This window comes from Nematolebias whitei, chromosome 11, assembly GCF_014905685.2.
Source record: "Nematolebias whitei isolate Nwh7 chromosome 11, NemWhi1, whole genome shotgun sequence".
Taxonomy (NCBI): domain Eukaryota; kingdom Metazoa; phylum Chordata; class Actinopteri; order Cyprinodontiformes; family Rivulidae; genus Nematolebias; species Nematolebias whitei.
The window spans coordinates 38,561,630-38,589,389 of NC_056508.1; the positions used below are offsets into that span (position 1 = coordinate 38,561,630).

Below are 27,760 nucleotides of genomic sequence, written 5' to 3' on the forward strand. Positions count from 1 at the left end.
AGAACCAACGGTTTAGTTATAAACCTGCAGAAAAGTCATATTAGAAGCATGTTGTTAATAAGCCATCATACGTTAGTAAAATGAATGGGTTTTTTTTGTCTTACTGACAGAGCTTCAGAGTAAACATTTAAATGCGTTACATTCTGCTCTACTGCTAAGACAAACTCCTTGTTGATTTGTTTTCTATGTGACTCGAGTGTTTTTTGGTTATGAAATGCTGACATATTTAAGCCAATTCGATTTGTCCTAACATAAACATAAAGCAAACATGTTTGTCCCTTATAAGCTAAGATGTTGCCTATGTTTGTATGAAGTGTTTGAGTAAAAAAAAGCTTACTCAAGATCCATCTTCAGCCACAGGAAAATTCACATCCCTGATTTCCTTGTTGACCGTTTCCATTCAAATCCAAAAATCCATTGTGTGGTGCATTATGCTTTAGTTAAGGTTTTCATGTACTTTTATTCATTAATGAGTCATAAGTAACAGTCCAAAGGTACGCTAGTTGAGTGCAAAGATGTTAATCATTGTCTGTTGAACATTAGGAGTTTTCAGCTCTGCTGCTGGGATTGCTCAGGATTCATATTCTACTTGTGCCCTGTACAGCGTTAGGGCAGCGAGGAGAGAGACATTTGTTGGCTGTTAGGAGACAAATATCACAAAGGATGTCAAAAGTAAGACAAACGTGATGATGGTACGTCTGTGCCGAGCATTTGGCTTCTTTTAAAATAGTTCAGATCTGCAGCAGTTGTTTCAGACGATCGTGAAGGCAGTGAGATGAAGACGGGAGCAAAGGTGGGTATATGGATCTTTTTCTATAAATTCTCTGCATCCTGACGGGTACATCACCGCAGGATAAAAAAAGAGGCAGAGGATGAGGGTTTTCAGTAAATATCTGGCAGGTTCTGGTAGTTCCTGGTGAAGTAGCCGCCTGTGTAGAGCCAATCCTGGGAGCCGGTGTAACAGTTCGAGCCCATCTGGAACCACCTAACATACAAACATAGATTAAGAAACTTATGTTTTCACATTTATTAAGATGTCCCATTAGCTTTATCCATTTATTCTCACTACTTTACCATTTAGTTTACTTTTATTTCTAATTCCAATAATGTATACATTCAGGCATTCTATTTGTTATTAGGCCTGTCACGATAACAAATTTTGCAGGGCGATTAACTGTCTCAGAAATTATTGCGATAAACGATAATATTGTTTGAAATTTGCCAATAATTAGCAATTGTCAAATTTAAGAAGACATGTTGGTTAATTTATTTTGGGTGTAGTACCTTTGTACAACCACCAGATGGCAGTATAAGACTGTTTGAACTGAAGGATGGATAGTGAGGGAGAGAGCAGCGTGTCTCTTAAGAAAAATGGGAGGGAGGCCCCTTGCTGTGACATGGACTGTCTCTCATAACTTTTTCGGTTTTCAAAATGGCAAACGCTCGGTGTGATTTGTGCTTTTTAGCAAAGCGTTTTTCACACAAAACTTTAAAAAAAATAAAAATCAGTAAAGTTTCCAGTTTCTTTTTGCAGGGAAAAACAACTGTTAACATGAAGGCACAGGGTTCAACCGTGAATTTTACAGCTTCGACAAGATGGAGGTTTTTTTCCCCAAGCTCGGCCTGTTAGCTTAGCTTGTAGCTTAGCTGCTTTTAACAATACAAAAATACTATGTTCGATTGTTTAAATGGATTTTAAAAAGAGAAAAGAGAAAGGGAGGGATCAGTGAAGAACACCGGAGTTGAGCCTTTTGTCATCCAGTGTCTTCAGTAGAAAGAGAGAGACATGAAGAAACAATAAGTCGATTAATGAAAATGAGGTCGATAATTTCCATTCATCGTGCGATTAATTGATTTATTGTTTATCGCGACAGGCCCATTTGTTATTCATACACTCATTTTTATACTGTTTTCTTATTTTGCATATACAGTCAAAATAAATAACAAGTTCTGATTATAGAACATATTCTAGTTATGGTAAAAGGAAAGTGAGTTTCTGGTAACAGGAAATGTGACCTGAACTAGATCACCATGGTAACAAACATTAAACTTGAAAACTGCTCCAGAGTTGTTTACGTTCAAAGATTTTCTTTACATTATCTGTAAATTATATTTCTGATGGTATTCAAGATAAAACTAAATTCTGACAAAAGCATTTATTCCATCAAACAGACACACTGAATGATGATGTTTGATGTAACAAATTTAAAAGCAAAACGTTTGGTCGAATACACCGAGTTGGCCTGGAGGGCTAAACTTTTTCTCAGGTATAAAAAGTTTGAGGATCATTGGTATTAGATGTATGACAAAAGGCAGAAAGTTTGTGTTCATGTTTGCAACCTGGTTTTCCACTCCTCGTTACGCTTGGCTCGCTCCTTTCTGGCAGCTCTCTGCTTCTCTTCCAGTCTCTCCTTCTCCCTACTCGCTTGATCTGTAAAAGAAACAAAAGAAGACGCACGTTTTCCACATTTTACAATTTCTAGAACAAATGAACAACATTTGCTTCAATTTAAAGGTTTCATTTTGAGTTTTCTTTTTATTAATCTTTGATAACTGACTACACTGAGAACAACAGACATCCAGCAGCAAGTAACCATTGCTTGATTATTTCCTTTTTTTATTCCATAAAAAAAGTCTGACATAAAGCTCTGCCATGTTTTGTTTGTCTTGTATCAGAGCATATTCCAGACAGCAGGATAAACTTTACAGTACAGAAATCTATATCTTTTTTTTTTTTTGGAAGGCAGTTTTGGTATGCAAATTTCAAAGAAGCATTAAATGCTGATAAGACGTTAAAATCAAATTACCCATGTTTCCAATCTCCATGGCTCTGATGTCAGGCCTGAAGCGGCAGTCAGTGGGGGCTAAGACTGCCTCCATGCCTGGCTCCAGTTCATTGAGAGCCATCGCAAAATTTGTAAAGTGGTACATCTGAGGAGAAATGAGAAGCACTGGTGAGTGTTTGTACCGATAAATACAGAGCTGATGGTGGAAAAAAAAAAATCTGAGCCCAAACTTTTTTCCATGGCCGGGAGGTAGACATGAGGTGAGGGGTGCCATATACTGTAACGCACTTTGAACACATAATATTACACAAAAATAACCATTTAAAGCCATGGGCAGTTTATGGTCTTGTGGTTTCCTGGGCCAAGTGTATAAATCTGATCATCTATACATTATGGGGGGGCATCAGAGAGTATGCTCCCCCAGGAGACATTTTTAAAAAATAGACCATTAAATGATAAATTCTGATGAATTTTGTGGATATAATTGGACAACTTTCAGACAGGAGATGAACAAACCCAAGGTGAGCCTATATTACAGTAGATTCTAAGGGCAGAGCCTTCACATTACATCCTTTACATTACAAAAAGCAACATAACTTTTTTCCACCAGTTCCATAAAGCAGCCTTCTTGTGAACAAAGTGCAAAAACATGCACCAGGTTGCCGGAGCTTTTGACACCAGCTCCCAAAGGGCTTTCCATCGCTACCCATCTCCTCTAGCCAAACCCAGCACCATTTATTCTTTATGTCTTTATCAATATCTTTAAGTCTTCCTCTGGCTTCACAAACATGCGGTCCATGCTCGGTGCATGGCCCCAGTATTCCATCCCAGGGAAACAGTGATATTCAATGGCACACAGAACGATTGCTGGATCTGAATCAAAGTTTTGCCAATACCGAAGGCCTGCTCCCATTAGCTAGTAGGCCTATTTAGTGTGGTTGGAAGGGAAAACTCTGTCAGATCCAATAAAATGTCTGTTAATCTCTGGGCAAACCATTTTTTTTTTTTGCAGGTACGCCAAAGATCCGGCACAGCGCCAGCGTGCTATTGCCCTGTAATATACATACTTTTAATCCCAGCACACTGATGTTAAATGTGTCAATTCTAGACGAATTATTAGCTTTTAGTTTTAAATACTTAATCAGACTTGATGCCAAGTGACGAAAGAATGTGATACAGAATATTATAAACATTGACTTTATGGTGATCACTGACAATTTACACCTGTGTGTGTTTGTGTTATTTTATATTATTACCGTCGCAGAATGTGCTGGTCTGGACTCTATCCTCCATAATAGAGTACTTCCTGGTACTACAGACACCGTCTCTAGGACCTCAGGCATATCGTCTGCTTCATCGTTCTCCGTTTTCTGGAGCTCCTCCTGGAAATGATGCAGTTCATTTTAACTAAGACAGAAAAGATGCAACCAAATGTTTAAGACCAAACTGAATCCTAAGAACTGGATCTATGAATAATTATTTACTGTACCATCAGACTGCATGATTTAATAAGATTATTGTTGATTTTTTGTTTTTCACACTGCATTACGAATACGTCAGCACACTACAGTAGAACACCAGTCTGTAGAAGCCTTTTGTTTCTACCCAAAAAAAAATGTACAAACTTGAGGACACAACCAAGAGAGAATGAAAATGTATTTAATATCAGACAGAAACTACAGACAAAAGAATTTTCTATGTTTAAAAGCAATAAAGTCTCAGTTCTTTATAGCTACTGCACATTTTTAATTTTTAGCTTACTTGGACAACAACAGACACGAGTTGAAGTATTCTCACTTGTTTTTTGGTCTTGTTGTCACCTTTCTTCTCCGACTTCTTGTGGGCCTCGTAAAGCTGGGGGTTGACACTCCACATACACTCAGTCCACTTCCCGTAGATTACACAGAGCTTCTTTTTACTAGAGAAAAAAGAACAGAAGAGGAAAGCGAGGGGAGAAAGTAAAAAAAAAATGGGAGTGATGAGTTGAAAGACAATGAGGAATGAAAGGCAGGACAACAATTAAATGAGAGTAAGAGAGATTTTATTTAAAATATTTGGAAGGAGAAAATAAAACAAAAAGATATTTAAAAGGAAAAATAAAGTAAACAACTTTTAAATGTATAAATGTTTGATTAAAATAGATTTCAGTCTAAAGGTGATGTTTAACCTCTTGTCTTGGATGTATCCTTCAACTTTGTGCAACTCTTTGCCGAACATCCCACATGGCTTGAAATTCAGCACACACTTCTCTCCAGTGCTGCAGGGCCAAAAAACGAGAGAACATCTTGATGAGTGTAAATGAACTACAGAGAAATAAAGTTCAAATATAAAGATTAATGTTCAAACCTCAGTGTTGTGTTTACTTAATTTTTAGGCTCTTAACCAATCAGTGCAACAGTAAACAGAATGGGACAACCACAGAGCAGGTCGTGTGTATCTGTACAACTGTGTGAGTACAGCACAGCGAGGTAAAAAACAGAATAATATGAGCTTTTCACAGCTTTCCTGGACAAACACAGCTTATAAAAGTTGTTTGCCAAAGAGCACAGAAAATAAACAAGCTTCGGTCTCGTATATCAGAGCAAACAAAAGCTGGGGTTCAGTTTCTTTCCTAAGATGGCAGCCAAACAGTGGATATTTATAGATTCAAATTAGAAAGTGGATATAAGACACTGTAGTTCTAAATATGGAGTAATTTTCAAGTGCATCACTCAGCCCTCTGTGAACAGCAAGTGGCCATCAGGGCTCTAACGATCCAACTAGACTGAGGGTCCTCCTTTAGCATGTGAACAACTAGTTTTGTCTGTCACCAGCAAACAAGTTGATCAACTGTGAGAAGGTGCTGCTTATAAGACTGAGTTTGTTGCAGCTCCTCAGACTGAAGAAGTCTTTTGGCTAAAAGAGCAAACGTTTCAACAAAGAAGAATCCGTCCAGAAGACCTGACTCTGTTATACTGTTCTAAATAGTTGTTTCAAAAGCTGCAGTGCACGTGTCATTTATATACCTGTGGTTGACTATCTCCACTGTGCCATACTGCTCTATCCATAGTTTGCCCAGGATGATGTTATGTACGCAGCAGTAAGGATTACTCCACGTGTAGACTTCATTGTGCCTGACGGAGAGCAAAGGAGGAAATTAAGGAAGGGATGTAATAAAAATGATGAGGGATTGAATGAAGTTGTACAAGGAATTAAAAAAAAGAAAATTTAACCGAACAAAGGCTTTAAAACAATCTACAGTTGTCCCTTGTTTATCGCGGGGGATCCGTACCCTGAAGCCCCGCGATAAGTGAAAAACCGCGAAGTAGGAATAGTAGTACAAGTAGTAAGTAGTAGTTTATTTTAGTATTTATATATTTTTTAAGGTGTTTTAAACCTTTCTCACACTCTTGTAATATTCTAAATAATGTTTCTAAACTCTAAACACTCTAAAAGACACAGAATGTCATGATTTCAGCTCCCTGCCTCATTTGCTCTTTGCCACCTGCAAGAACTCTTGGCCACGCCCACTTCTCTGCTCTGCATGGAGAACAGCTGATCAGCTGCAGGAAGAAGCTTACCCTGCAGTATGGGCTGCACAAAGGTGCAGCAGATGCTAAATAATTTAAAATAATTTATTTTAAATAAAAAAGTCCATGACGATCGTGTGGCTCGTCCATCAATCAGCCAATTGTGTGTCATATCCAGTCCTATTTTGAAAAACCGTGATGGATCGAGACCGCGATAAACGAACCACGAAGTAGCGAGGGACAAACTGTACTAGAAAACAAACATTTGGATGTCTCACTTGAGTAGTTCTAGTGTGATTGTTCCTCTTGGCTCTGCCTCAACACTCTTGCCCCAGAACTTGAGTTTTGGATAAATGGAGCCATGGAAGACAAAGTCCCCAGTGAGGCTCTCTGCGTGGAAGGCACTGACTGGAGGATGATGGGATACCTGCTCAGATATAAGCCGGAAACCCTGCTCTTCTCTGCAGAAATGAAAAATATGAAAGAAGATTAATTATCATAGGTGGAGAGGCCTTGATGAAAGATGTGGTGTGTGTGTGTGTGTGTGTGTGTGTGTGTGCACACCTGATGAGTTCATAGGTCTCTCCCAGCAGTGGGTTGAATGGTTTTCCAGTTCTGTCCCACTGAGATGCAACTGCCGACACGGCAAAAGCAGCAACTGCCTAAAAAATAAAGGATCACAAACCACATTAGCATTTATACATGTGTGAGTGTAGCTACAAGAAGTAAACTGGCATTTATTATACGTATAGCACAAGGGTACTTCAGTATTCAGTTTTTATCTTGATTTGTTAAACTGGTAAAACAAAGAAGTTCTGTGACGTAAAGCTCCATCAAAATAAAACACCTGGTCTTCTGATAAGTTTTGCTAAACAGGATAGTGTCATAAAAATGTTCAAAGGTCTACAGTATTGTTACAAATAATTATTTTACAGACATGTTTTAAAAAAAAGTATAAACTTTAAAGATTACTAAATTGAAAATAAAACATGCTTATTTAATCCATGGCCTGACAGCGATTTGACGAGTCGATGTGTGGGACTGTGAAGCAAAGATCATTTAGGTGATAAAGTGAGCGTGTGCGTTCAGGTGTGACTCGAACCTGCATGCGCTCTATGGAGTCAGATAGTGAGCAGGCTCTGTTGAGGAGGTAGGTGTGTTCCATGTATTCTGAGATTCTCTGCAGGAAGCTTAATGGTTCATTAAAGATGATAGGCATTGTGATTTTGGACAGTTCCTGTAAAAAAAAAAAAAAAAAAAAAAAAAAAAAAACATTTAAGACTGGCTAATATACTGTGAGATCATTTAAATTCTTGGAAGCTTCCAATTTCAATTCCACTGAAACACAAGCTATGTTTACATGTGCAAAATTCTTTGACCGAATTGAAATGTTTTCAGATTAAATAATCCAAATGTATCGTTTACATGGGCACAATCCGTTCACGACGAGCGTTTACATGCAGCAAGCTTTTATTCAGAATAGAAGTACTGATATGCGCAGAGTGGTAAACTCTCTTTAAAAACAAACATCAAAGAAGAAGTTCTACTTCCGGTTTAATTCCGGGATGAACGTAAACAAACCTGAGCGCCCAAAATGGACCCGCGACAGGTTTTAATCATGGTGGAGACGTTACTGCACTCCCTGACTGAGGTACAGGTAATACAGATCATTTTGAGCTCTTTCAAAGTTTCTAGCAGAAATGTTGTGTCGCTCATCGACCAGTGTTGCTTCCCCGACATGCTAATATTATTAGCATTAGTCAGGCAGAAATACATGAGGCAGACATAAGTCACACATGTGCAGTCAGGTCAGTTTTTCATGATCGAAAAAAAAAGGACAGATTATATGCATACCGTTCAGATTATGAATCGGCATTAAACACCTGTCTCATTCTGATTACAAATTCATTCGGATCGAGCTGAATCAAAGAATAATCCGAATGGGACTTTTACATTATGCATTTTTATTTCGAATGGCCGTTTAATTCATTACTTATGTCCATGTAAACATAGCTACTGGCTGAAAAACATCAAAGTTAATGCTCAATAAGGTTCAGTCAGGTCATCTGCATGGTTTCTTTTTTCTTTTTTTTTTGAGACATTTCATCCTTCATCCAAAGGACCTAATCAGTCCGAGGAGCCACAACAAACTTAGTCCCACAAGCAGCACAGTCACATAGCGGAACCACAAGTGAACCACTTTGGTTATGGCTGCCTCAGAGGAGTTGACGTGGGAGAGGGTGGGACCCAGAAACCATATTGTCACCAGCAAACTGGTTGGTCCACTGTGTGAGTGTGCTGCTTGTGGGACTGAGTTTGTTGTGGCTCCTCGGACTGATGAAGTCCTTTGGATGAAAGACGAAACGTATCAACAAAAAAGAAACCGCCCAGATGACCTGACTGAACCTTGCTGGCTTGGCTGAAAAACCTTTGGCCATTAGTAAATCTCTAAAAGCAATCTCTTGATATATATACTGTTGATATGTGCTGCTGACTATCCATGCTGCTGATCTCATGCTGCTGATTTATTTCATGCTGCTGTATTCATTCATACTCATCTGCTCATACAGACTCGTGTTCATGCTACTGTTGTTCGGCGTAGTTTTTGTACTACCAGTGCTTAGCATATTTTTAGTTTTGCGTATTTCTTAGTTCATATCTTAGATCTTGTTACTGTTTTTCTTTACAATTTATACTTTTGTTGGATGTAACTGGGACCCTGTGTACACAATTTTGTTCCACCACATGTACCACATGTGGTGCGTATGACAATAAAGAAACCTTGACCTTGATATATCATTCGGGGGGGGGGGGGGGGGGATTTCATAATGTGTGTTTCATTATTTTAGATAATGTCATTACCAACTCAAGCAAGCCACAACAACCCTAAAAACAGTTTTTAAAAAGTGGAGTTTTTATTTTTTATTCTTGAAATGTGAAAACTAACATTAAATGAAATTTCAAATTGTCAAAAAATTATTCATCCAATCATAGTGTACGAGTATATGTTAGCAACAAAACCTGTCACGTGTGGAAAAAGCCAAAATCACCAGCTCAAAACTGACGCTTCTATTTGTACCCGAGACTGAAGCTGTTTTCACAAAACAATTATGTAACATGGCAGAAAAGACGAGCCACTCCTTCAGCTGCTTCTGGTCGTTTACAAGTGCACCAATCCAGCCGAGCACGCGCCGCAAAGATGGCGCTTTAATAAAACAATGAATTTAAAAAAAACGAAGTTGGCTTTGCAGAATTACAGAGCACCCTTTAAAAAAGCAGACCTCTGCTTGTGCTGAACCGCATTTGACGCCAACATGCCAACTCTGCTCTGTGACTACCTCTTGCTAGCTCAGAAGTGTAACAGCAGTGGTTTGACTTCAAGTCCCTGATGCCACCTCTTCAGTCACACAAACGACACAAAGGCAAGAAAAAGCATTTTAGTCTCAGCTGAAGTGTTTTGTGAAGAGGGCTTTTGACTGGGTTATCCCATTTAAAGCTGCGTTTGAAAACCAACATGCTCTTACCAGTCCAATACATTTCTTTAGGATACTCCAGATACTCATTGAGCTTCTGGAAAACATGGGTGCTGGTAAAGACGTCCTGAAAACAAAGAGAGGGGGAAACATCTGTAGATAATACAACAGTCCTTTTAGTTTAATAGTAGAACAGAATATGCTTCATGTAAATGTGACGTGAAAAATGTTACATAAATACACAAAAGAGAATTTTTCCATATTCTGATCATTGTAAACAAGGTTAACATAAACAAGAACTGTGTATTTCTTTTCTAAACTGGTAATTTCCCCAACCACTATGATGTCACTGAAAAAAGTCAAACCAACAGCATTAGCCAAATATTTTTATGTATGAGTCAACCATGCCAGGCCCTGATCACAGCAATAAAACTGTTCCACTTATTTCTTCTAGTTTCTTTCAGACAAAACTTTGAACATAACTATCACATCTTCAATGACTAAATTGATCTGAATTTGCCATACACAGAAAAAAAAAGACTAATAAATGAATAAATGCCATTTTATAGACATAAACATCAATTATCTTAAAAATATATATATTTCTGATTTAAACTTTGGCCCAAAATACTGCCCCACCTTCAGAAAGAAACATGAATTAGTTTTTTGTTTAAACATAATCCAAACACACAGCGGATGGAATGCGGTGCAGGAATGCAGATGTACCTGTGTTTCTTGACGCCGTTCTCTTGTGGTACCGATCCATTGTTCTTTTGACTGCTGCAGTCAAACCCTTTTGCATCTTTGAAACTGGCCTCTGACATCCCTTCGTATGACTCATCTGAATCGAGGCCTGGGAAATATTAAAAAATTCCATTTATTAGCCAGCTACACCACGCACCCAACGCTCTGAGCAAATACAGTAACAAACACTAAAGTTAGATGTCTATAGTCCAAGAGATGAGGAAAAAAAGACTTTGCATGCAGTCAGTGTTGGATTAAATAAGTTTTTATCTGTAGCAATAGTCCCTTGCAGATCTACTTCAGCACACAAGCTGCTTTGCATTGATCAGGAACTTTTTGCTTTAATTTGAAAAACAAATTCTACTGTATGAAACCGTTTACACTGACTAAACCCTCGACTTAAACAGAAGAAGGAATTTGGGAATAACCTCTCAATTTATATTCATGATTTTAAAGTCGACAATATAAAATATGCAAGAAAATTAACAAAGAAAATGCCAATAAGTTGTTATAATGCAGTCATGTAAAACAACAGCAGATTTCCTTACAGACCAAATGTATTCTAAATTTTTATGCGACACGTACCCATGTTTATTTTTAGGTCAGGCTTTTTAGTATTTCTTGCTTTCATCTTGTCAAGACTGGACTGCACACTGCAACGCACGTTTTTATGGAATTCCATCCAAGCACATTCAAAAACTTCAATATGAACAGAACAGTGCAGCCAGGATTCTGAGGAAGCAAAGGAAACATGACCACATCACCCCAATCCTTAAATACCTCAACTGGCTTCCCATTTCACTCCGCAATACAAGGTTTCCTTACTCACCCACCCATCCATTCACGGCAATGCTCCATACTAACTTAAAGAACTGCTGACTGCTCAGACAACAACACGAACCCTCCGCTCCACAAATTCCTACCAGCTCCGCCCTGCTCGGACAAAACTGTGCACCATGGGTGACAGGGTCATTTGCTCTGCTGATCCTTTGTGGAACAACATCCCCAACAATTTAAAGATACCCCAGACTACAGAAAGTGTTACGAAAGGACTGAAGACCTTCTTACTTAAAAGATTTTATAGTGTTTAAATGTACTTCTAATCCTGCTGCTTTTAGTTTTTCAGTATTTTAGTGCATGCTTTATTCTCTCTGGCTGTTTTATATTGTAGCACTATGAGATTGTAAAATGTAAAGTGCAGCACAAATTCAATAAATTATTATTATTATTATTATTAAATAAATATTTACTGGACTTATTGAAGGTAGCTGTAACTGCTGATAGCCCGTGTACACTCACTGAACTACGTCATAGGGTGGAGTAAGAAGAACAAGGTAGGACCTCAACATTAGCTTAAAATAGACAAAAGAAAAATATCCGTGGTCATTTTTCAGCAGGTTTAAGGCGTGTTTTCTTTAAATGGCATCAAGGTTTGAGCCACTTGTTTCCCGTCAACGTGTTCTCCGCATTTCAGAACAGATTTGACACAACTGAGGAAGAGCAAATACGATATACGTAAATATAATGAACGCATTTTATAAATAAAAAAAAAGTCAATGAATTAAATGTAGAAAATAGAATAAAAGTAACAAGGACATTAAAATGGTTTTACAAGCATAAGTAGCATGCATCATCTGAAAGTGGAGATCTAGTATAGACGTTTGACTTTCTTGGACGCCATTGACCTTTTGTATAAATACTGATACTTGATGCATCAAAAATTAACAAATTGGTGGAGAGACGTGAAAAACAGCATCTGTTTTGACACCAAGTGTTTAGCTAAAGTTTTTTTTTCTTCTTTCAGCTGCTCCCATCTTCAGGGGTCGCCACAACAAACTAATTTGCACAAAGAATCACCAATCATAGGCTCGCCTTCTCTAACCTCTGCGCCACCAAGTATTTAGCTAAAATATCGTTTTGAATTGTTGTTTTGAAAAACTCCCTGTCAAATTCAGAATAGAATTCAAAATCTTACTTCTACCATACAAAGTGCTCAACAACCTAGCTCCATCTTATATTACAGATCTTGTTGTTTAATATACCCGTATTCCTAACAGAGAACTTCGCTCTCAAACTGCAGGTTTACTTGTGGTTCCTAGAGTTTCTAAAATCAGAAAGGTAGGAAGATCTTTCAGTTATCAGGCTCCTCTCTTGTCCATGAGGCTGACACATTGTCCACTTTTAAGATTAGACTTAAGTCTTTCCATTTTGATAAATCCTATAGCTACGGTTGGCTTGGGTTTCCTGAGCTATCCCTTAGTTATGCTGCTATAGACTGCTGGAGGACAAGCTGACCACATTTCTTCACTCTGCTGCCGACTTTACTTGCTCTACCTGTTTTGTATTTGTAATTATTTATATCCTTGACATGTCTATTTTTGTTTTTCATCCAATAGGAGGTACACCTGCACCTACATCTGGATCTGCCATTCTATGTTCATTTCTTTCTTCTTCCTGTCCTCTCGAGCCCAGCCAGTCAAAGCAGATGGACGCTTGTCCTGAGTCTGCTTCTGCTGGAGGTTTCTTCCTGTTAAAAGGAAGTTTTTACTTTCCATTGTTACCTTTGTGCTTGATCAGGACGGGAGACTGCGACGAAGTGAAGATTCATCGAATCTGCTGGCTTCATCCTTGGATAGATTACTTTTGCTAAGTGGCTTTTGTATGTATGTGAATGTTTTTTGTTCAGTGCTCTGAGACAACTTCTGTTGAGACTCCGCAGTATATAAATAAACTGAACTGAATTCCAGCCCTCCCAGAGCATCCCAGGAGTTTAATTGGTGCAATCTTGACAGGAACAACAGACCATTTTTACAAAGTCTCTTTCAAACATCGCACGTTCTTTGTTTTATATATTTGAATTAAATAAAGAAATAAAAACCATTAAACACAAGTTTTATATTGTAAATGAGCCTAATCTAAAAAAAAAATTAAAAAAATTCTGAAACCAGTGAAATATAGTCACTTTTTCATTCAGTTGTATCTGTTAATTCTTTCAAAGAATAACACATTACAAAGGTATGACATACAAAATGTTCCAGGTGTTGATTTTACCAATCATGACCACCGCCAACCTCTGAATTATTGAAGTGATCATCCGACTGAGAGTAATTAGATTCCACTCGAGTGTATTGCACTTTCATAACGGAGCAACTAGAATTACTGGCTGGATGTTTATATGCCTTCAAAAACAAGCTGCAGTTTATACTAATCTATTTTTTCCTTCTAATTACAGTTAAATGCCTGCCAGAAATGTGTTGTGATAACATTTGGATGTCACATAGAAGCTGAAGTTTGAACTTGAAATGATTTAATGCATAACTATGTTCCATTAAATGTTTGTGTAAGAATTTAAATAAATTCTAAACATCTGTTCTAAAAAGTGCATTCTGAGATACATTTTGTCATTAGTCTTATTTTCCCTAATGAATCCACGTGAACTTACATTAAATGTGTGTGTGTGTATATATATATATATATATATACATACATACATACATACATACATACATATATACATATACATACACACACACACACATATGTCAATGTTTATCAGGTAGTGTGTTAACAAAACTGACAACCAGATAAACAGATATGTAGAAAAATTAATTCATCTAGCTCAGAAACTGTATTAAATAAACAAACAAACAATGAAATAAAAGCATTAAAAAAAATCATTTCCATCTATAGGAATATTGAAAAACAAGCACAAATACTCACCTGTTACGGCATCGTAAAACTCATCCTCGTGGTTCATTTTCTAGACTCAAAGCTGAGCAGATGTCAGAAGAAATTCAGCTTTTAGCACATGTTTCCTTTGGTGAAGCCCCAACAGAGTTCTTCTGAAGGGAGGGATGGCAATAATGGTCCCACAAAGAAGTCACCAGGAACAAAGTAAAATGTTCCTTAGAAGCAAGGATGGGTTCCCAACATCAGTTTGACACCAGTCCTTGGTTGATGACCAGAGACCGAACACACGGGTGGACGAGTCAGATTAAAATCAGCTCCAGTTGACAAAGAACGCACTGACGTCTGTAACCTGAGAGTTCAGTTTTGGGGGCTTTGCTGACCAAGGCAAATTAGTAACCTGTAAAAATAAGAGCAAAACAAACAAAATAACTATCATTACAATACACACAGATAATTTCATTTTTCTTAACCAAAACCAGCATGAAGAGAAGAATTTCCTACTGCTCTGCAGTGAAATGGGAGGATTTCAAATTAGGCACACTGCTGAAGGTCACACTCAACTATCTAGGTTTTGAATAAAAAAAAATCACTTTAGTCTGAGAAACAATCTTGGCCATCATAAGCCAAATAATAGAAAGAGTGAGTTTTCATGGTTAGCAGTTACATACAGTATTCAAGACATCATTGCAATCAGCAATTATCTGGTACATTATCTAGACGGAGTTTACATTTAAGACTGTCTCGAGCCAACTAGTTGCACAGACAACAGTAAAGATTCCTTTGTAAAATACCATAAGACATCCAGTTCTTCTCGTTTACCTTTATTTACAAGACGGCCCAAAGTATTAGGACTTTAGCTGGATTGTTTTTAAAGATGTGAAAGAGGAAAACTGACTGATTTTGACAAAGACACAATCGTTTTTGTGCAATGTCAACAAAGTATGATTAAAATACTGTAACCGAGTGACATCTTAAGAAAGCTTTTTGTTAAAGAAATCATTTAATCCAAATCGTATACTGGTATATGTTGTTTTTGTGACATATCTTTTGCCTCAGCAATAAGTGCACAGCTTTTCTAAAAATAGCAAATAAAAACACTTTTTTGATAAGCTATGGAAACCTGTAAATGACTTTGAAATACTTGGTTATGTCAGTTAAGAAAATGAAATGTTTATAAATCTAACATTATAAAGTATGGATAAAACATTAGATCTCTGACAAAAGTAAAATAAACCTTTATGAGTATTTAAATAAATTAAATCAAACAAAAAAAGACAACTGTAACAACAGCCCTGACTTTAATGGCTTGAAAGCATCAGAGCCGAGTGAAGGACACCCAGGGCAAAATAATCAAAAATGTGTCATAAGAAGTCAAGGATCTATTATTTCTAGTAACTGCATAAGTTAATGCATATCCCAGAAGCATGTCTGGTATCAATCAATCTGGTTATCAAGTTTCTGGCTTTGATTGAATCTAAGTATTTCTGAACCAAATTTAATTACCCAGTACGATTTACTCCTTTGGAAAGAACTGTTCTGTTTGGTCAAATGAACCACTGATGTCATGATGTTGTGGATAACTAGCTCAGTTTTAATACAAAGTACAGAAGATGGGCAGAGATGGGGTAGAAGTACGGCAGCCGACTTGGAATCCGAAATTACCAAGTTTGATCCCAAGCCATTCCCACCTCGTGGTGTCTCTGAGCAAGACACCTAATCCCTAACTGCTCCCCAGGTGCTTACAAAGCTGCCCACTGCTCCACCTGGGTGTATTCCAGGTGCAATGGGTTAAATGCAGAAAACTAATTTCGCCATTGTATGGGAACATACAATGATGACAACACATAGCACTTATTACTTATACAAGACCCCCCCACACCCAAACTATTCACTTTATTTTTTCCTTAGATCCATCTGTTCTATATGTCCTTCATTAATTTTGTCTTTGATTTAATAATTTCCAAGCATTTTCTTGGAATGAGTGACAATGTCCTTTAACAGTCATCTGGTCATGTAGAACATGAGACCACATGGATCATGATCTGCTATACCACTCAAAACTATCCTCAAGTTAAATATACAAAAGTAATAAATTATCTCTTTTGTCTGACGAAGTCAGTATTAGAAAATCTTACCATACCTTTGCAGCAATTAAATCCCAAGACGTTATTAAGTTGCTCAAATCTAATAGCAAAACTCTTCACCTGGGAACTAACAGTAATTGTTCCCTACTTCTTCTCTAACTGCTTTTGTTTCGCAAAATGCATTTTACCTTTAACAGATAAGTAACGCCTTCAGCACACAAATGAACTTTAGCCCTGGCTTCCACGATCGATAAGGTGAACAGAATGGATGACAAGCTACTCTTTTTAAATATTCTGAAAGCTAGTTTACTGCGGTTATTTATTGTCTTACTTAAGCTAGCAAACACCAGATTATAACTAAAGTTAAATGATAATAATTTTAACTACAACAACTAACTTGGGAAAAATTCCCTATTAACATTTGACATATATCAAACAAAACAAAACAAACACTGTGACAAAGCACAATTCTTGTAGCTTCACAATTAAATAAACTAGATGGTTGTTAAAAGTCTACTTTATTCAGCAGTATTTTTTAAATTCTGTTTGGAAGAGAATAAAGCGGAGTTTACTGGAATGAAAAATGACGGCCTTCTGTAAATGTCCTACATAGAAACCCAGTATAGGCAAAACAAGAGCAAATCATTAAGTTTTGATAACCTTAATCACATTTATTCATTTTTTATACATCATTGGCTGAGTACTATGTTCTAACAATATTCCATTAAATTATCAAATAAATGAGAACTGAAGCACACAATTAGTTTGTAAAACTTTTATAGTGCAAAAAATGTTTTCAAATTACTGTATCTTCAGGGTCAAGGAAGACCACTTATTTTTGAGGTTTGTCGATCTTCAGCTGAAGCAAGTGAAGGCAGGTACACTCCTTAGCTTTCTTATCCCTTTTTATATTTTTATGTCACTCTTGTAGTGACAAATAAAACCTCTTTTTTACTTTAAAAAATTGTCAAATTTAGAGCAAATAATTCATTTTATTTAATAGTTAACCCACTAAAAGTCCCTTTCAGTAATTTTCATAAGAGAATTATTTGTTTTTTGAGAGTTTTTGAAGATCCTGCTGGTTTTGAGAGATTGTTACTATAATTAAGGTTGTTGTATTTTTTTTATGTTTGCCAAATAACATTAACTTTGTTTAATTTAAAAATAAATAATGGGGTCCCTGATGCCTATACAGGTGGGGTACACCCTGGACAAGCCTTAGGTCCATTGCAGAACCAAAAACTATGATGATGTATAATATTATTAAATTATTATTTAACTAATTTCTATCAATAATAAATAAAGAATTCATAATTTGTTGTATTAACAATAGTAATAGGTAATATTGCAAAGTAAAAACATACAGTACCACCTTACACATACCAACTGACACCACACCAGAAAGAACAAGGTGTGGAAATTATCTGCAGGAGTGTTGGGAGTAAAAGGTGAGTAACAGAATTATTAGAGAAGCAGTTACAACAGAACGATGCAGGTTTTCACAGCCAACTATGACTCAGAGTTGAGCAAACAATACACTCCGCTTCTGAAATGCTCCTGAACCAAAATGAAGCCACATAAAGATGTACAAACTAGTCTGGTGGAAACACGTGGCATGTCTTTACTATGTGCTGCAGAACTGACATGTGGAGTACATGTCTAATCATGTTGTGGTGTCGGGTCAAAATGGTCTCCCCACTGATAAAGCGCTCCATCAGAGGTCAGCGCCTTGTGCAACAAGGGGTTCTGATAACGACTACAGTGCCTTGAAAACGTATTTACACTCCTTGAACTTTTCCACACTTTGTCACATTACAAGAACAAATCTCAGAGTATTTTACAGGGATTTTAAGAGACAACCCAACACAAACTGCAAAATGCTTTAAAAGTATTGTCTAAGTCCATGAGATTTTCTGCTTAACATTATTTAATTAAAATTATAATCAAGCTAGGTCTTCCTGCCTTGCTTATTATTCCTGACATGACAGAAGTTTAATGTATTTGTCAAAGTATCCATGTAATAACACAAAACAATTCAATTTTAACAAAGTGTTTTTGCTGTCAGTCTACAAGACCAGGGAGAAATTTGTTTCCAAGAACCTAACTGAAGAAGAAAACTTCATATGCCCGTTCTGTAAATGGAAAATACATGTCTGAAAATAAGATTTGCACCCATTATGGATACCTCAGCCTCTATTCATCAATTTTAATACAATGATGCACTCATACGGCAAATAGTCTAATTAAACTGAAACTTATTTTCAGATGTAACCATGTCAACCTCGAAAGTTAAAAGGGGAGGCTAACGTGCAAAGTTATTGTGAAAGAGACCACAATGGTTAAAATTCACAACATATGAACAAGAGCATTAATCCTGAAATAACTGATCCAGTATTTCCTGTGACACTGTCCTAACTTGATTAGAAATTACAATTCTAACAAAAATAAATGCAAGCCTCAGCAGTGTCCAGCCTGAAACTGTAATAATGTTAACCAAAAAATAATAATTAATGTTGGTTGTAATAATGTTGGTTTAAATCACATCTCAACATAATACTACCAGCTTCGAGCTAAACCCCAGGCCTCAGAACAGCTCAGTGATATTTTCTTTTGTATTTAGCAAGAGGAAATATCGTATTGCCAATAATTTACTTCAGGCTCATCATATCTTGTCACTCTGCTTTCTTTGGGCTGGAAACACATTTTTAAAGACCGGGTTACTCTGGAGTGCAATGAAACGTTATTGTGAGAAAATTATTTTGACTTATTAGTTGAGAAAAACAAGACCTCCCTGGTTTAACAACGATCCTCGGCATGTAGATGCCCACAAAAAAAAAAAAAAAAACATTGTTTTCCTCAAAGCTTTTGTGAAGAACAGCTGAGGACCCACACTCCATCCATCCATCCATTATCTTTACCCGCTTTTTCCCTTTTGGGTCACAGAGTCACTGGTACCCATGTCCAGCCATCACTGTGCAAGAGGCGGGGTACACCTGTACAGTGACACATAGAGACAAACGAGACAAACAAACATTCACTCTCTCACTCACACCTGGGGATAATTTAGAGTTACCAATCAGCCTAACATGCATGTTTTTGGTCTGTGGGAGGAAACTGGAGTACCTGGGGAAAACCCACGCATGCAAGAGAACATGCAAACTCCACCCTGAAAGGCCCCTGGCTGGGATTTGAACCGGGGCGACCTGCTCGCTGAGAGGCGGCAGCTCTACCAACTGCACCACCGTGTTGCGAAGCCACAATCGTAGCTGAAAAATCTGGAGATTAATCTTAAACTGTTAATCTTTGTAATTACAATAATTGCAGTAACTTTCATTTGTTTAATCCCTTAAGTAAATTTTCCTTTTAGTGATGATGCTTTAAATCTTACCCTTAATCTGTATTTACAAAAACCAAAGTTGAAAACTGCAGTATAATAACAAAGAGCCAATATGGTAACAATTATCATATCTCAGCCTTTAGTCTAAATTGTATTTTTCTTTGTAAATTTATACTTGTTGAATTTGTACACACACACACACACCAGATGTAGAGACAAGCTATCTGATTGGTTGCAGTGTAATCTCAGATCATGTCACTCGCTCTCTTCAAATTGCCAATGAGCCATTACATAATCATGACAAACATGGCACCATGCACACATCACAATCACCCTACCATATTTAGATAATGGTTTATCAGATGACCCAAATATGAGATTACAGCATTCTTCAAATAAGAGCATGAAAGAAACAGACACATACTGTAAATCTAGTAGTTTAGACGTGGAGGTTCCTAGAAAATGCAGAAGAGTAAACATTTTTAATACTCCTATTTACATATATGTAAACACAAAACCGCATACAGTATTCTGACCCAGATTATTAGTTGTATCTGCCCACTGTGTAGTCATTGAAATACAACTGTTTAACATGTGAAGTTAAATCAAGATGGCAGCTACAGTCCAAAACACAAAAATTACTCAAATTCAGTGTTTTAACTTTTATTTTTTTTACAGATATTGACTCAATAATCGGTGTGGTAGTAGCTGATACGGATCCCTAACGTTCTGAACACAAACAGATTGTGAACAATCTTCACTTAAAATTTAGGCATTAACTATTCAGAGTCAAGTCAATCTGTTACCAGAATATCTCATGAATCACTGAACATGATTTAATGAAACATTTCTACAAAAATATTGTTGGCTGTACGTCTATAACTGATTAACTTTTGCAGTCAACCCTATTCAAGAAAGCCGCCACAGCATACTGATCTTGGAAAACACTAAACTGATTTTAACACTGTCAATTAAAAAGATATTAAGCAAAGATTTGATGTTGTAATAGCTGAGTCATTCACAACACATACTTTGAGAGTGACACCTCGCAAGGTCAGTTTCAATGTTACTTTCAAAATTGTTGTGTTATGTTGTTTATTTGTCATATGCAGGTTAACACAAGGTCAACAATGCAATGAAAAGTTCAGGATGAGAAGAACCGATTCGACTCGCTAAGAAAAATAAACAGGAAATACTATAGCACACAATAAGAGTACAAAATAAAGTACCAAAAAGTGGAAAATAAATATATTTACAAGGTCCATAAGAAATATAGTAAACAACAACATGGTAGAATATAAAGGTGTAAGTCGGATGAATTTGTTTAAATAATTATTTCACAGGTAGTAACATTTTTATATTTATACGAATGTATTTATATTTAATATTTTTAAGTTAAACAACTACACTGCTGTCATTTCTCAGCATAAGGTGACCTTAGGGCACGGAAGGCAGTGAGTGATGTGTATTCCTTCAAGAAAAGCAAAGCCTTAAATTTTTCCGCTTAATTGATGTTCTTTACACAAAAAGACACAAACCTAAAGAATGTTACTGACAAATAAAAAATATAATAAATAAATTAGCAACAAAAACCTTTTATTACTGAATGTAATACCTACCACCCATTTCTTTTTTTGTTTGAATTCCTGATTTGTTTATTTGGTTCAAAATTCTACCAACTTCTGTTTCTGTTGTTTTCTGAACCAAAATGTCAAATACCACAACAACTAAGAGTCAAGAAGGATAAAGAGAGGAGCATCACGGTAAAAGAAATTACCTGATCATTTTATAGAGCAAAACAAAGCCACATGCTGTACAACATAAAAACACCTAAACTTTTTTGGTTGAACATGTCTTGCTGACACACCTGCGTACACTGCGAAACAACGTACTTCAGGTGAAATTCACACACACACACACATTTCAATTCAAAACATACAACATTAACATTGAAAATAAGAACAAAACTATTTTAGTTAATAAATAGTTAAGTGGTTGCACACAAAATGAAAAAAAAATTAACATTTCAAATGAAATGTGACAAAGTGCTGAGTTAATTAGTTTGCAACTTATCTAAACAGAATCCTGCATGGATGGTAAATACTCAGAATGGAGTGAGAACTAACCTTGAATAAAAATAATAGCTTTTTCCTCAACACTTACAGGATTCAAAGTAGGGATGCACAGATCCACATTTTTGACTTCCGATCCAATCCCGATACCTAAATCTAAATATTGTCCGATACCGATCCGGTTCCGATATCATCATGATCATCATTGCTTTTATGTGAGGCTGTAATAATCTCCTCTCAAGTACAATTTGTACAAATATATGCATGCATGTCCAAAAAGGCAACTTGAGGTAAGTTTTATTAATGTTGGATAAGTTTTAAAGTTAGAATTAAATTCTGCTAAGACAAAACATGTTTGTTTTTATTCCTAGCTTTATAGTGGATATTAAAGTGATTAATTTAAGTGATTGTTTAAAGTTTTTTTTGTTTTTTTATTAAATAAGGGGCAGATATAAGATTTTTCTTCTTTCTGCACTCTTTTCATTCAACGTTTTCTTTTTGATTATTTTTTTTTTAATGAATGAATATATGAATTAAATTAAATAAAATGTTAAATAGCTTTAAACATCTGCTAATTCCATGGCATAAACCAACAAACATGTTCCTGTTTTAGTTATTTACATCACTTTATAATGTAGCCGTTTCAAATCATGTTTTTTATGATTATCTACTGTTGTACTGATAAATATCTCCTGGGTAAACTATATATTGGATGCAAGTATCAAGCTGCAAAATCCTTTGTTTTCTACAACTGATAGTAGTTTTTTTTTCATTCATTCAACCTTTATTTAGACAGGTAAATCCCATTGAGCCTCGAGGACTCATTTACAAGAGAGACCTGATTTCAACAAAGAATGATGACAACAATGGGCGACAGCAATAAACAGTTAGAAAAAGTCATACAAATGTTATTGGTTTTTTACAAATAGGATAGCTAAAAAAAAGAAAAGTAACAAAAAACAGCTAGATTCTAAAGGCGAATGTAGAAAACTAAAAACAGGAACACGTCTGCATTGGGCCCTGCCAGGAGTCCAACAGATTCTTAAAGCCACTTAGAGAGGTCAAGGTCGAGAGCTTCAGATCTTTTTGTAATAAATTCCAGGAAACAGGAGCGTAGTAGTAGAAGGCCCCGGCAGGGACCAATGCAGACATGTTCCCGTTTTTAGTTTTCTACATTCGCCTTAGAATCTAGCTGATAGTAGTTGGTCATTAATTACGATGAAGTTTAACAACTTCTTGGTAAACATTAGAGCTCCGGGCCTTCAGCGATGTGTTTGTCTTGCTCAATCCGAAGCAGGCGGTCTGATCTCGGTCAGCCGCGCTCAGTCTGTTCCTCCTCCGACACGGACAGACTGAGCGGGTCAGACTGAGCGTGGCTGACCAAAATCATACCATACCATTTTATTTATAGAGCACTTAAAACAGCGACAAGGCCAACCAAAGTGCTGTACAGACAGAACAACAGGTAACACACAAAGCAAAATACAAAATGAAGTAAATCAGAATATAGACATAAAAACGATGCAGATAATGAAGACTAACCAGTGTGGAGCATACAGGATCAAAACACAGATCATCTGGTGTTGAAAGCTACCGAATAGTAGTGGGTTTTTAAACGGGACTTGAAAACCGAGAGGGAGGGGGCCTGTCTGACAAGCAGAGGTAACTCGTTCCAGAGTCTTGGTCCTGCTACAGAGAAGGCCCTGTCCCCTCTGCGCTTAAGACGAGTTCCTGGAACTGTGAGGAGCAACTGGTCCGTTGACCTCAGGGAATGTGGTGGGACATACGGTTGTAGCAGATCAAAGAGATGGGGGGGGGGGGGACTGTTCAGTGATTTGTAGACATACATGAGTATTTTGAACTGGATTTGAAAGTGAACCGGTAACCAGTGCAGGGAGGCCAAAACTGGTGTAATGTGCTCTCTTTTGCCTGTACTGATTAAAAATCGGGCTGCTGCATTCTGGACAAGTTGTAGTCGTGCTACGGAGGTCTGACTGATACCAGACAGGAGCGAATTGCAGTAAATCAGACTGCCTTCTCCAGACTGAACGAAAATAACAGACCGCTGAAGCCCCAGAGCTCGAATGTCCATCGTAAAACTAACTTTACCGCGGTTTAATGTGGTGCTATGGCTCTGCAGACATTGCACGTTGCTGTCTTGTTTTGTGGTGTTTCTAGTGTAAAATACTTCCACACAGCGGACATGTTTAGATGAAAAGTTGGTTAGCTGTTAGCCACAGTGCTGCTAACTCAGTCCTCACGTTGTAGCTGACTGCAAACTATGAAATGGATTTCCTGAATGTGAGGCGGGTCTTATTACTCTGGGTTCATGAGACACGCCTCCGTTCAGGAAATCCATTCCATAGTTTGAAGCCAACGTGCAGCACAACCACAGACATGCATCATGGATCGGAAATACCGGCAGGTTGGATCAAAAAATCCGACACGTAAATTATGCTGGTATCGGAGCCCGATACCGATACTGGATAGGATCAGTCCCATCCCTAATTCAAAGGGCGGAGTTGTTAACCTTACACTTCATAAACCTCAATAATGCAACAACTAATGTACCATGTTGGCTTAAACTGCAACAAGTTCAATGCTATTTGTAACAATTATGGAACAGTGGATGGAAATTTAAAAAGTTATTAAAATCAAATTTGATTTTTTAAAGATTTTTGAAAGGCATCTTCAACCACGTGTCCAATTCATCAGCAGATTATAAAAGGCAAAAAAAAAAAAAAGTTTTTTCATAAAAGACTAAAATGTAAATTTTATCAACACAAACATGAGGGGGCCCTGATCAAGACACTGGAGTTAATTATCCAGAGAACTAACTGTGCCTCCTAGCTTCTGTTTTAATGCAAACTACCAGTAGCTATTTGCAGTATACTGCCTGTTAGCAAAATATCTCAAGAACTAACAAACAAATTTAGCTTTACATCGTTCCCTGCGACCCGAAAAGGAAGAAGCGGTTAAAGATAATGGATGAATGGATATAAGAAAGAGTTCTGATACTGTTACAAACTGACCTGCAGGTCAAGGTGAAGATTCAAGGGTTATTTTTAAAGAAAGTCTGAATAACCAAACAAATGTGAGACAGCCTAACAATCTCAGGTTTGGACTGAAGAACATGCCGAGTGTGGCCCCTTCGTTTTCCTCAGTACACTGGGCCAACCTCCTGGGAATAAAATGCTGGACAACTGAGCAGGAAACTGAGCATAAAATTTTTCCTCTTCACATGCTTACACACAGAGCTTGCCATTCAGCATAATATGAATCAACACGTCCCTGTGATACCTGCTAGTTGACAAATTTTGCCTTCGTAGTGTGCAGATACCAAACCTGCTCTGCACCTTACCTTGAAACTTCTTAAAAAGTTTCCACCCTATAATTCAAACACACCAGAACGAAAAACTGTCTGACCTCTTGAGCAACCACAAGTTCATCACCGTCAATTAACAAAGGCAAGAAAATTTTAACAGAAATAAAACCAAGCCAAACTCCACTCATCGTGTCTTCATGTAAGCTCATTTATCTGGGTAAATAAATCCAAAAAAGTTGTCAGGTCATCTGGACAGATCTTGCATAAAGTACACACTGGACTTTAGGAGAAATAAGGTAATAAATAATAATAATAATTGAGGAGGCTTAACCAAAATAGACCAGCTAATGAAGACAACTGTCAACTTTTGCAACAAGTTTCACAAATACGCTGCTTTCACAAAAACTTCAGAGCATCCAAATCAGTGTCCAGCATTTAACTATACAACCAATGTACCAGATAAATGACAAAGTAAATTTGAAATCTGTATCAAATTATTAGTTAGCACAAATGCAATACACCACTGACAAAGAAAGCATTGCAAGAAAATAGTAAAGGATCAATATTTAAATAGCAATTATCCTCCTGTTATTGACTTCTACTGGCAAAATGTTGACTAATCTTGTTCTCATATTTTATCTTGGCTGACTAACGTGCTTGTCTTCTGAGCTGTTAAAAGCAGAGTAAAACAATGTAACTGCTTCTGATTGGCCCCTGTACTCGGTCATAAATTAAACAAACAGCAAAACCTTTCCATTGCTAGGATGGTTGTCTGAAATAGCATTAACTCGAACTCTGTCTTATCCCGACGGGAAAATATGAAGACATACAAATAATATTAAAATATACACATAAAAATGTGTCCTACATTTGTAAGACAGCGCTAGAAACAGCTTATACGCTTTGCACTGTAAATAAATAATGTACTTTAATTTGAATGATTCTTTATGGATTTCATTAGTTATCTTGTTCTATGTTGTGTTATCAAAAAAATAAATAGACGGGGCAATTTCAGATTCAAATTCAACAACTTGGTGATACATAAATTCATGTGACAACTGCTTTTGCACATATTTGTCCTGCCACTGCTGCAACCTTCCTCTCATCAGTATGTTGAAACCTTTTAGGACATGTCTTACAACATGCGTTTCCTGTTTGTTTTAATGAAACGTCAAATCTCAAAAATACATATTGCGTAACCAACGTATCCGTTGTCATGCTCAGAGAATAAATACTCGACTTGTAGGCAATAATGAACTAGTGATGACAATCCTTCAAACGTGTACGAGTCCCTTATGTTGTTGCTAAGGCACAAAAAAAAAAGCTGTGCGCTGTGACAAACCCTTGCTTTTCTTTCCAGTGGAGACAATCTCCATGGTAACGAACTATGGGGGTAATTAGAGCACCTTAGGGAGGAAGACATAACAAAATAAAAGCAACTGTGATACCTGAGAGAATGGTGTAAGTTGGTGCCAAATGTACTGTAAAATAAAATTGTGTCTTTTGTTTATGTTCTTTCTAACATAATTGTACAATAAACACAGTTAGCACGTTAAACACAGTTAGCAAATTTCACATGCCTACAATTGCTTTAATGGGTCCAATAACTTTGAAAGCCAAACAGTAGAAACTGAGATTTTAATCCGCTCCTGCTTAGATAAGTACTTATTTTGGTACAACTAAAACTGGATGGCCTAACATTCATAACTAAGTTTAGGTAACTGCAGTAACTAAATTCTAGCTATGTTTAGTAACAATATTGTTTAATATAAGTAAAGTGGGTAAAGAAATTTGCATACTTTTTGCTAACAATATAACATGTAACATCCTTTCTCATGGTAGTAGGTACCTCATAGGATATCTCTGAGAAATGGTTGCTTAAAAAACACCCCACTGAGTGTCAATGACCTGCAGTACACCAAGGCTGAAAGGAAGATTTGTTTACTTTGTCCTCCTGTGACTCAGATGGAGAAGATGAGGCAGCCAGAAGTCAAACAGGCAGGGGGACATTCCCACTATTTGCCAAGCATTTAGACATAACATTGGTTTAAAGCCTCCTTGAGATGAGATGACACTGTGTGGATTAAAGGGTTTTGTTTTAACCTTCTCACTTTCATCTGAATATCCTCGTTTTCATCTGATTCTTCCATCCTCGTACTTTTTGAGAACTGCCTGTATTAGAAGTTAGTTAAAAAGACCACGATGACTGACATTGTTAAAACAATGTATATGCCTCCAATACCGAGCATCGTATTCAAATTCTAACTGGCAGCTGCAAAACTCTGCACGCTACTGTAACCGTTTGCTTTGGCGCACATACCATGGACTCGGCTGCATCTCTCCAAAATAAAACGTAAAAATTCCAGCAATAAATTCCCATAAATTCAAAAGTTGTTGCTTCTCCTCAAGCTGGTGGTCCGAGTCTGACTTAAAATGTTTAAGCTTTGTTTTGACAGCTAACATAAAGTTAGCTGGCGGGCTAGAAAAAAAGGTGGCTAACTAGCAAAGCTATCAATGTTCCTAAAAACGAAAAAGAAAACAAGATTTGCCGCACTGAAAACAAAGTTGAAGGAAACAAAACAGGGTGCTAAAACATCTGGTAACTTACCTTGGCTGTACATGCAGTATGAATGTTATGGCAAGTCCAACAAAAGCTGGGCACTGTGTGTAATATTATTTCTAAACAGAAGCGGAAGTCGCTGGCTGAAGGGGCGGCAACAGAGGCTTGACTGACGTGACC

The 27,760-nt window shown here is 37.0% G+C and overlaps 1 protein-coding gene across 3 annotated transcripts; it reads right to left on the reverse strand.

Moving 5' to 3' along the window:
* Positions 1 to 455: 455 nt before the first annotated feature.
* osbpl2b (oxysterol binding protein-like 2b) lies at positions 456 to 27,723 on the reverse strand. Of its 3 annotated transcripts, none has more exons than XM_037684321.1 (14): positions 27,629 to 27,723; positions 14,233 to 14,599; positions 10,495 to 10,621; positions 9,820 to 9,895; positions 7,398 to 7,532; positions 6,860 to 6,957; positions 6,574 to 6,756; positions 5,792 to 5,899; positions 4,954 to 5,043; positions 4,584 to 4,704; positions 4,043 to 4,168; positions 2,808 to 2,931; positions 2,341 to 2,431; positions 456 to 985 (listed from the first exon to the last, which is right to left on the reverse strand). In XM_037684321.1, exons 2-14 carry the CDS (start codon positions 14,267 to 14,269, stop codon positions 883 to 885), a joined length of 1,419 nt encoding a protein of 472 aa, XP_037540249.1. In that variant the 5' UTR covers positions 14,270 to 14,599; positions 27,629 to 27,723; the 3' UTR covers positions 456 to 882. The 3 variants fall into 3 exon arrangements, with proteins under 3 accessions (XP_037540249.1, XP_037540248.1, XP_037540250.1); XM_037684320.1 differs by lacking the exons at positions 14,233 to 14,599; positions 27,629 to 27,723 and adding exons at positions 11,098 to 11,244; positions 11,342 to 11,364; XM_037684322.1 differs by lacking the exons at positions 14,233 to 14,599; positions 27,629 to 27,723 and adding an exon at positions 11,342 to 11,386.
* Between the last annotated feature and the right edge of the window lie 37 nt (positions 27,724 to 27,760).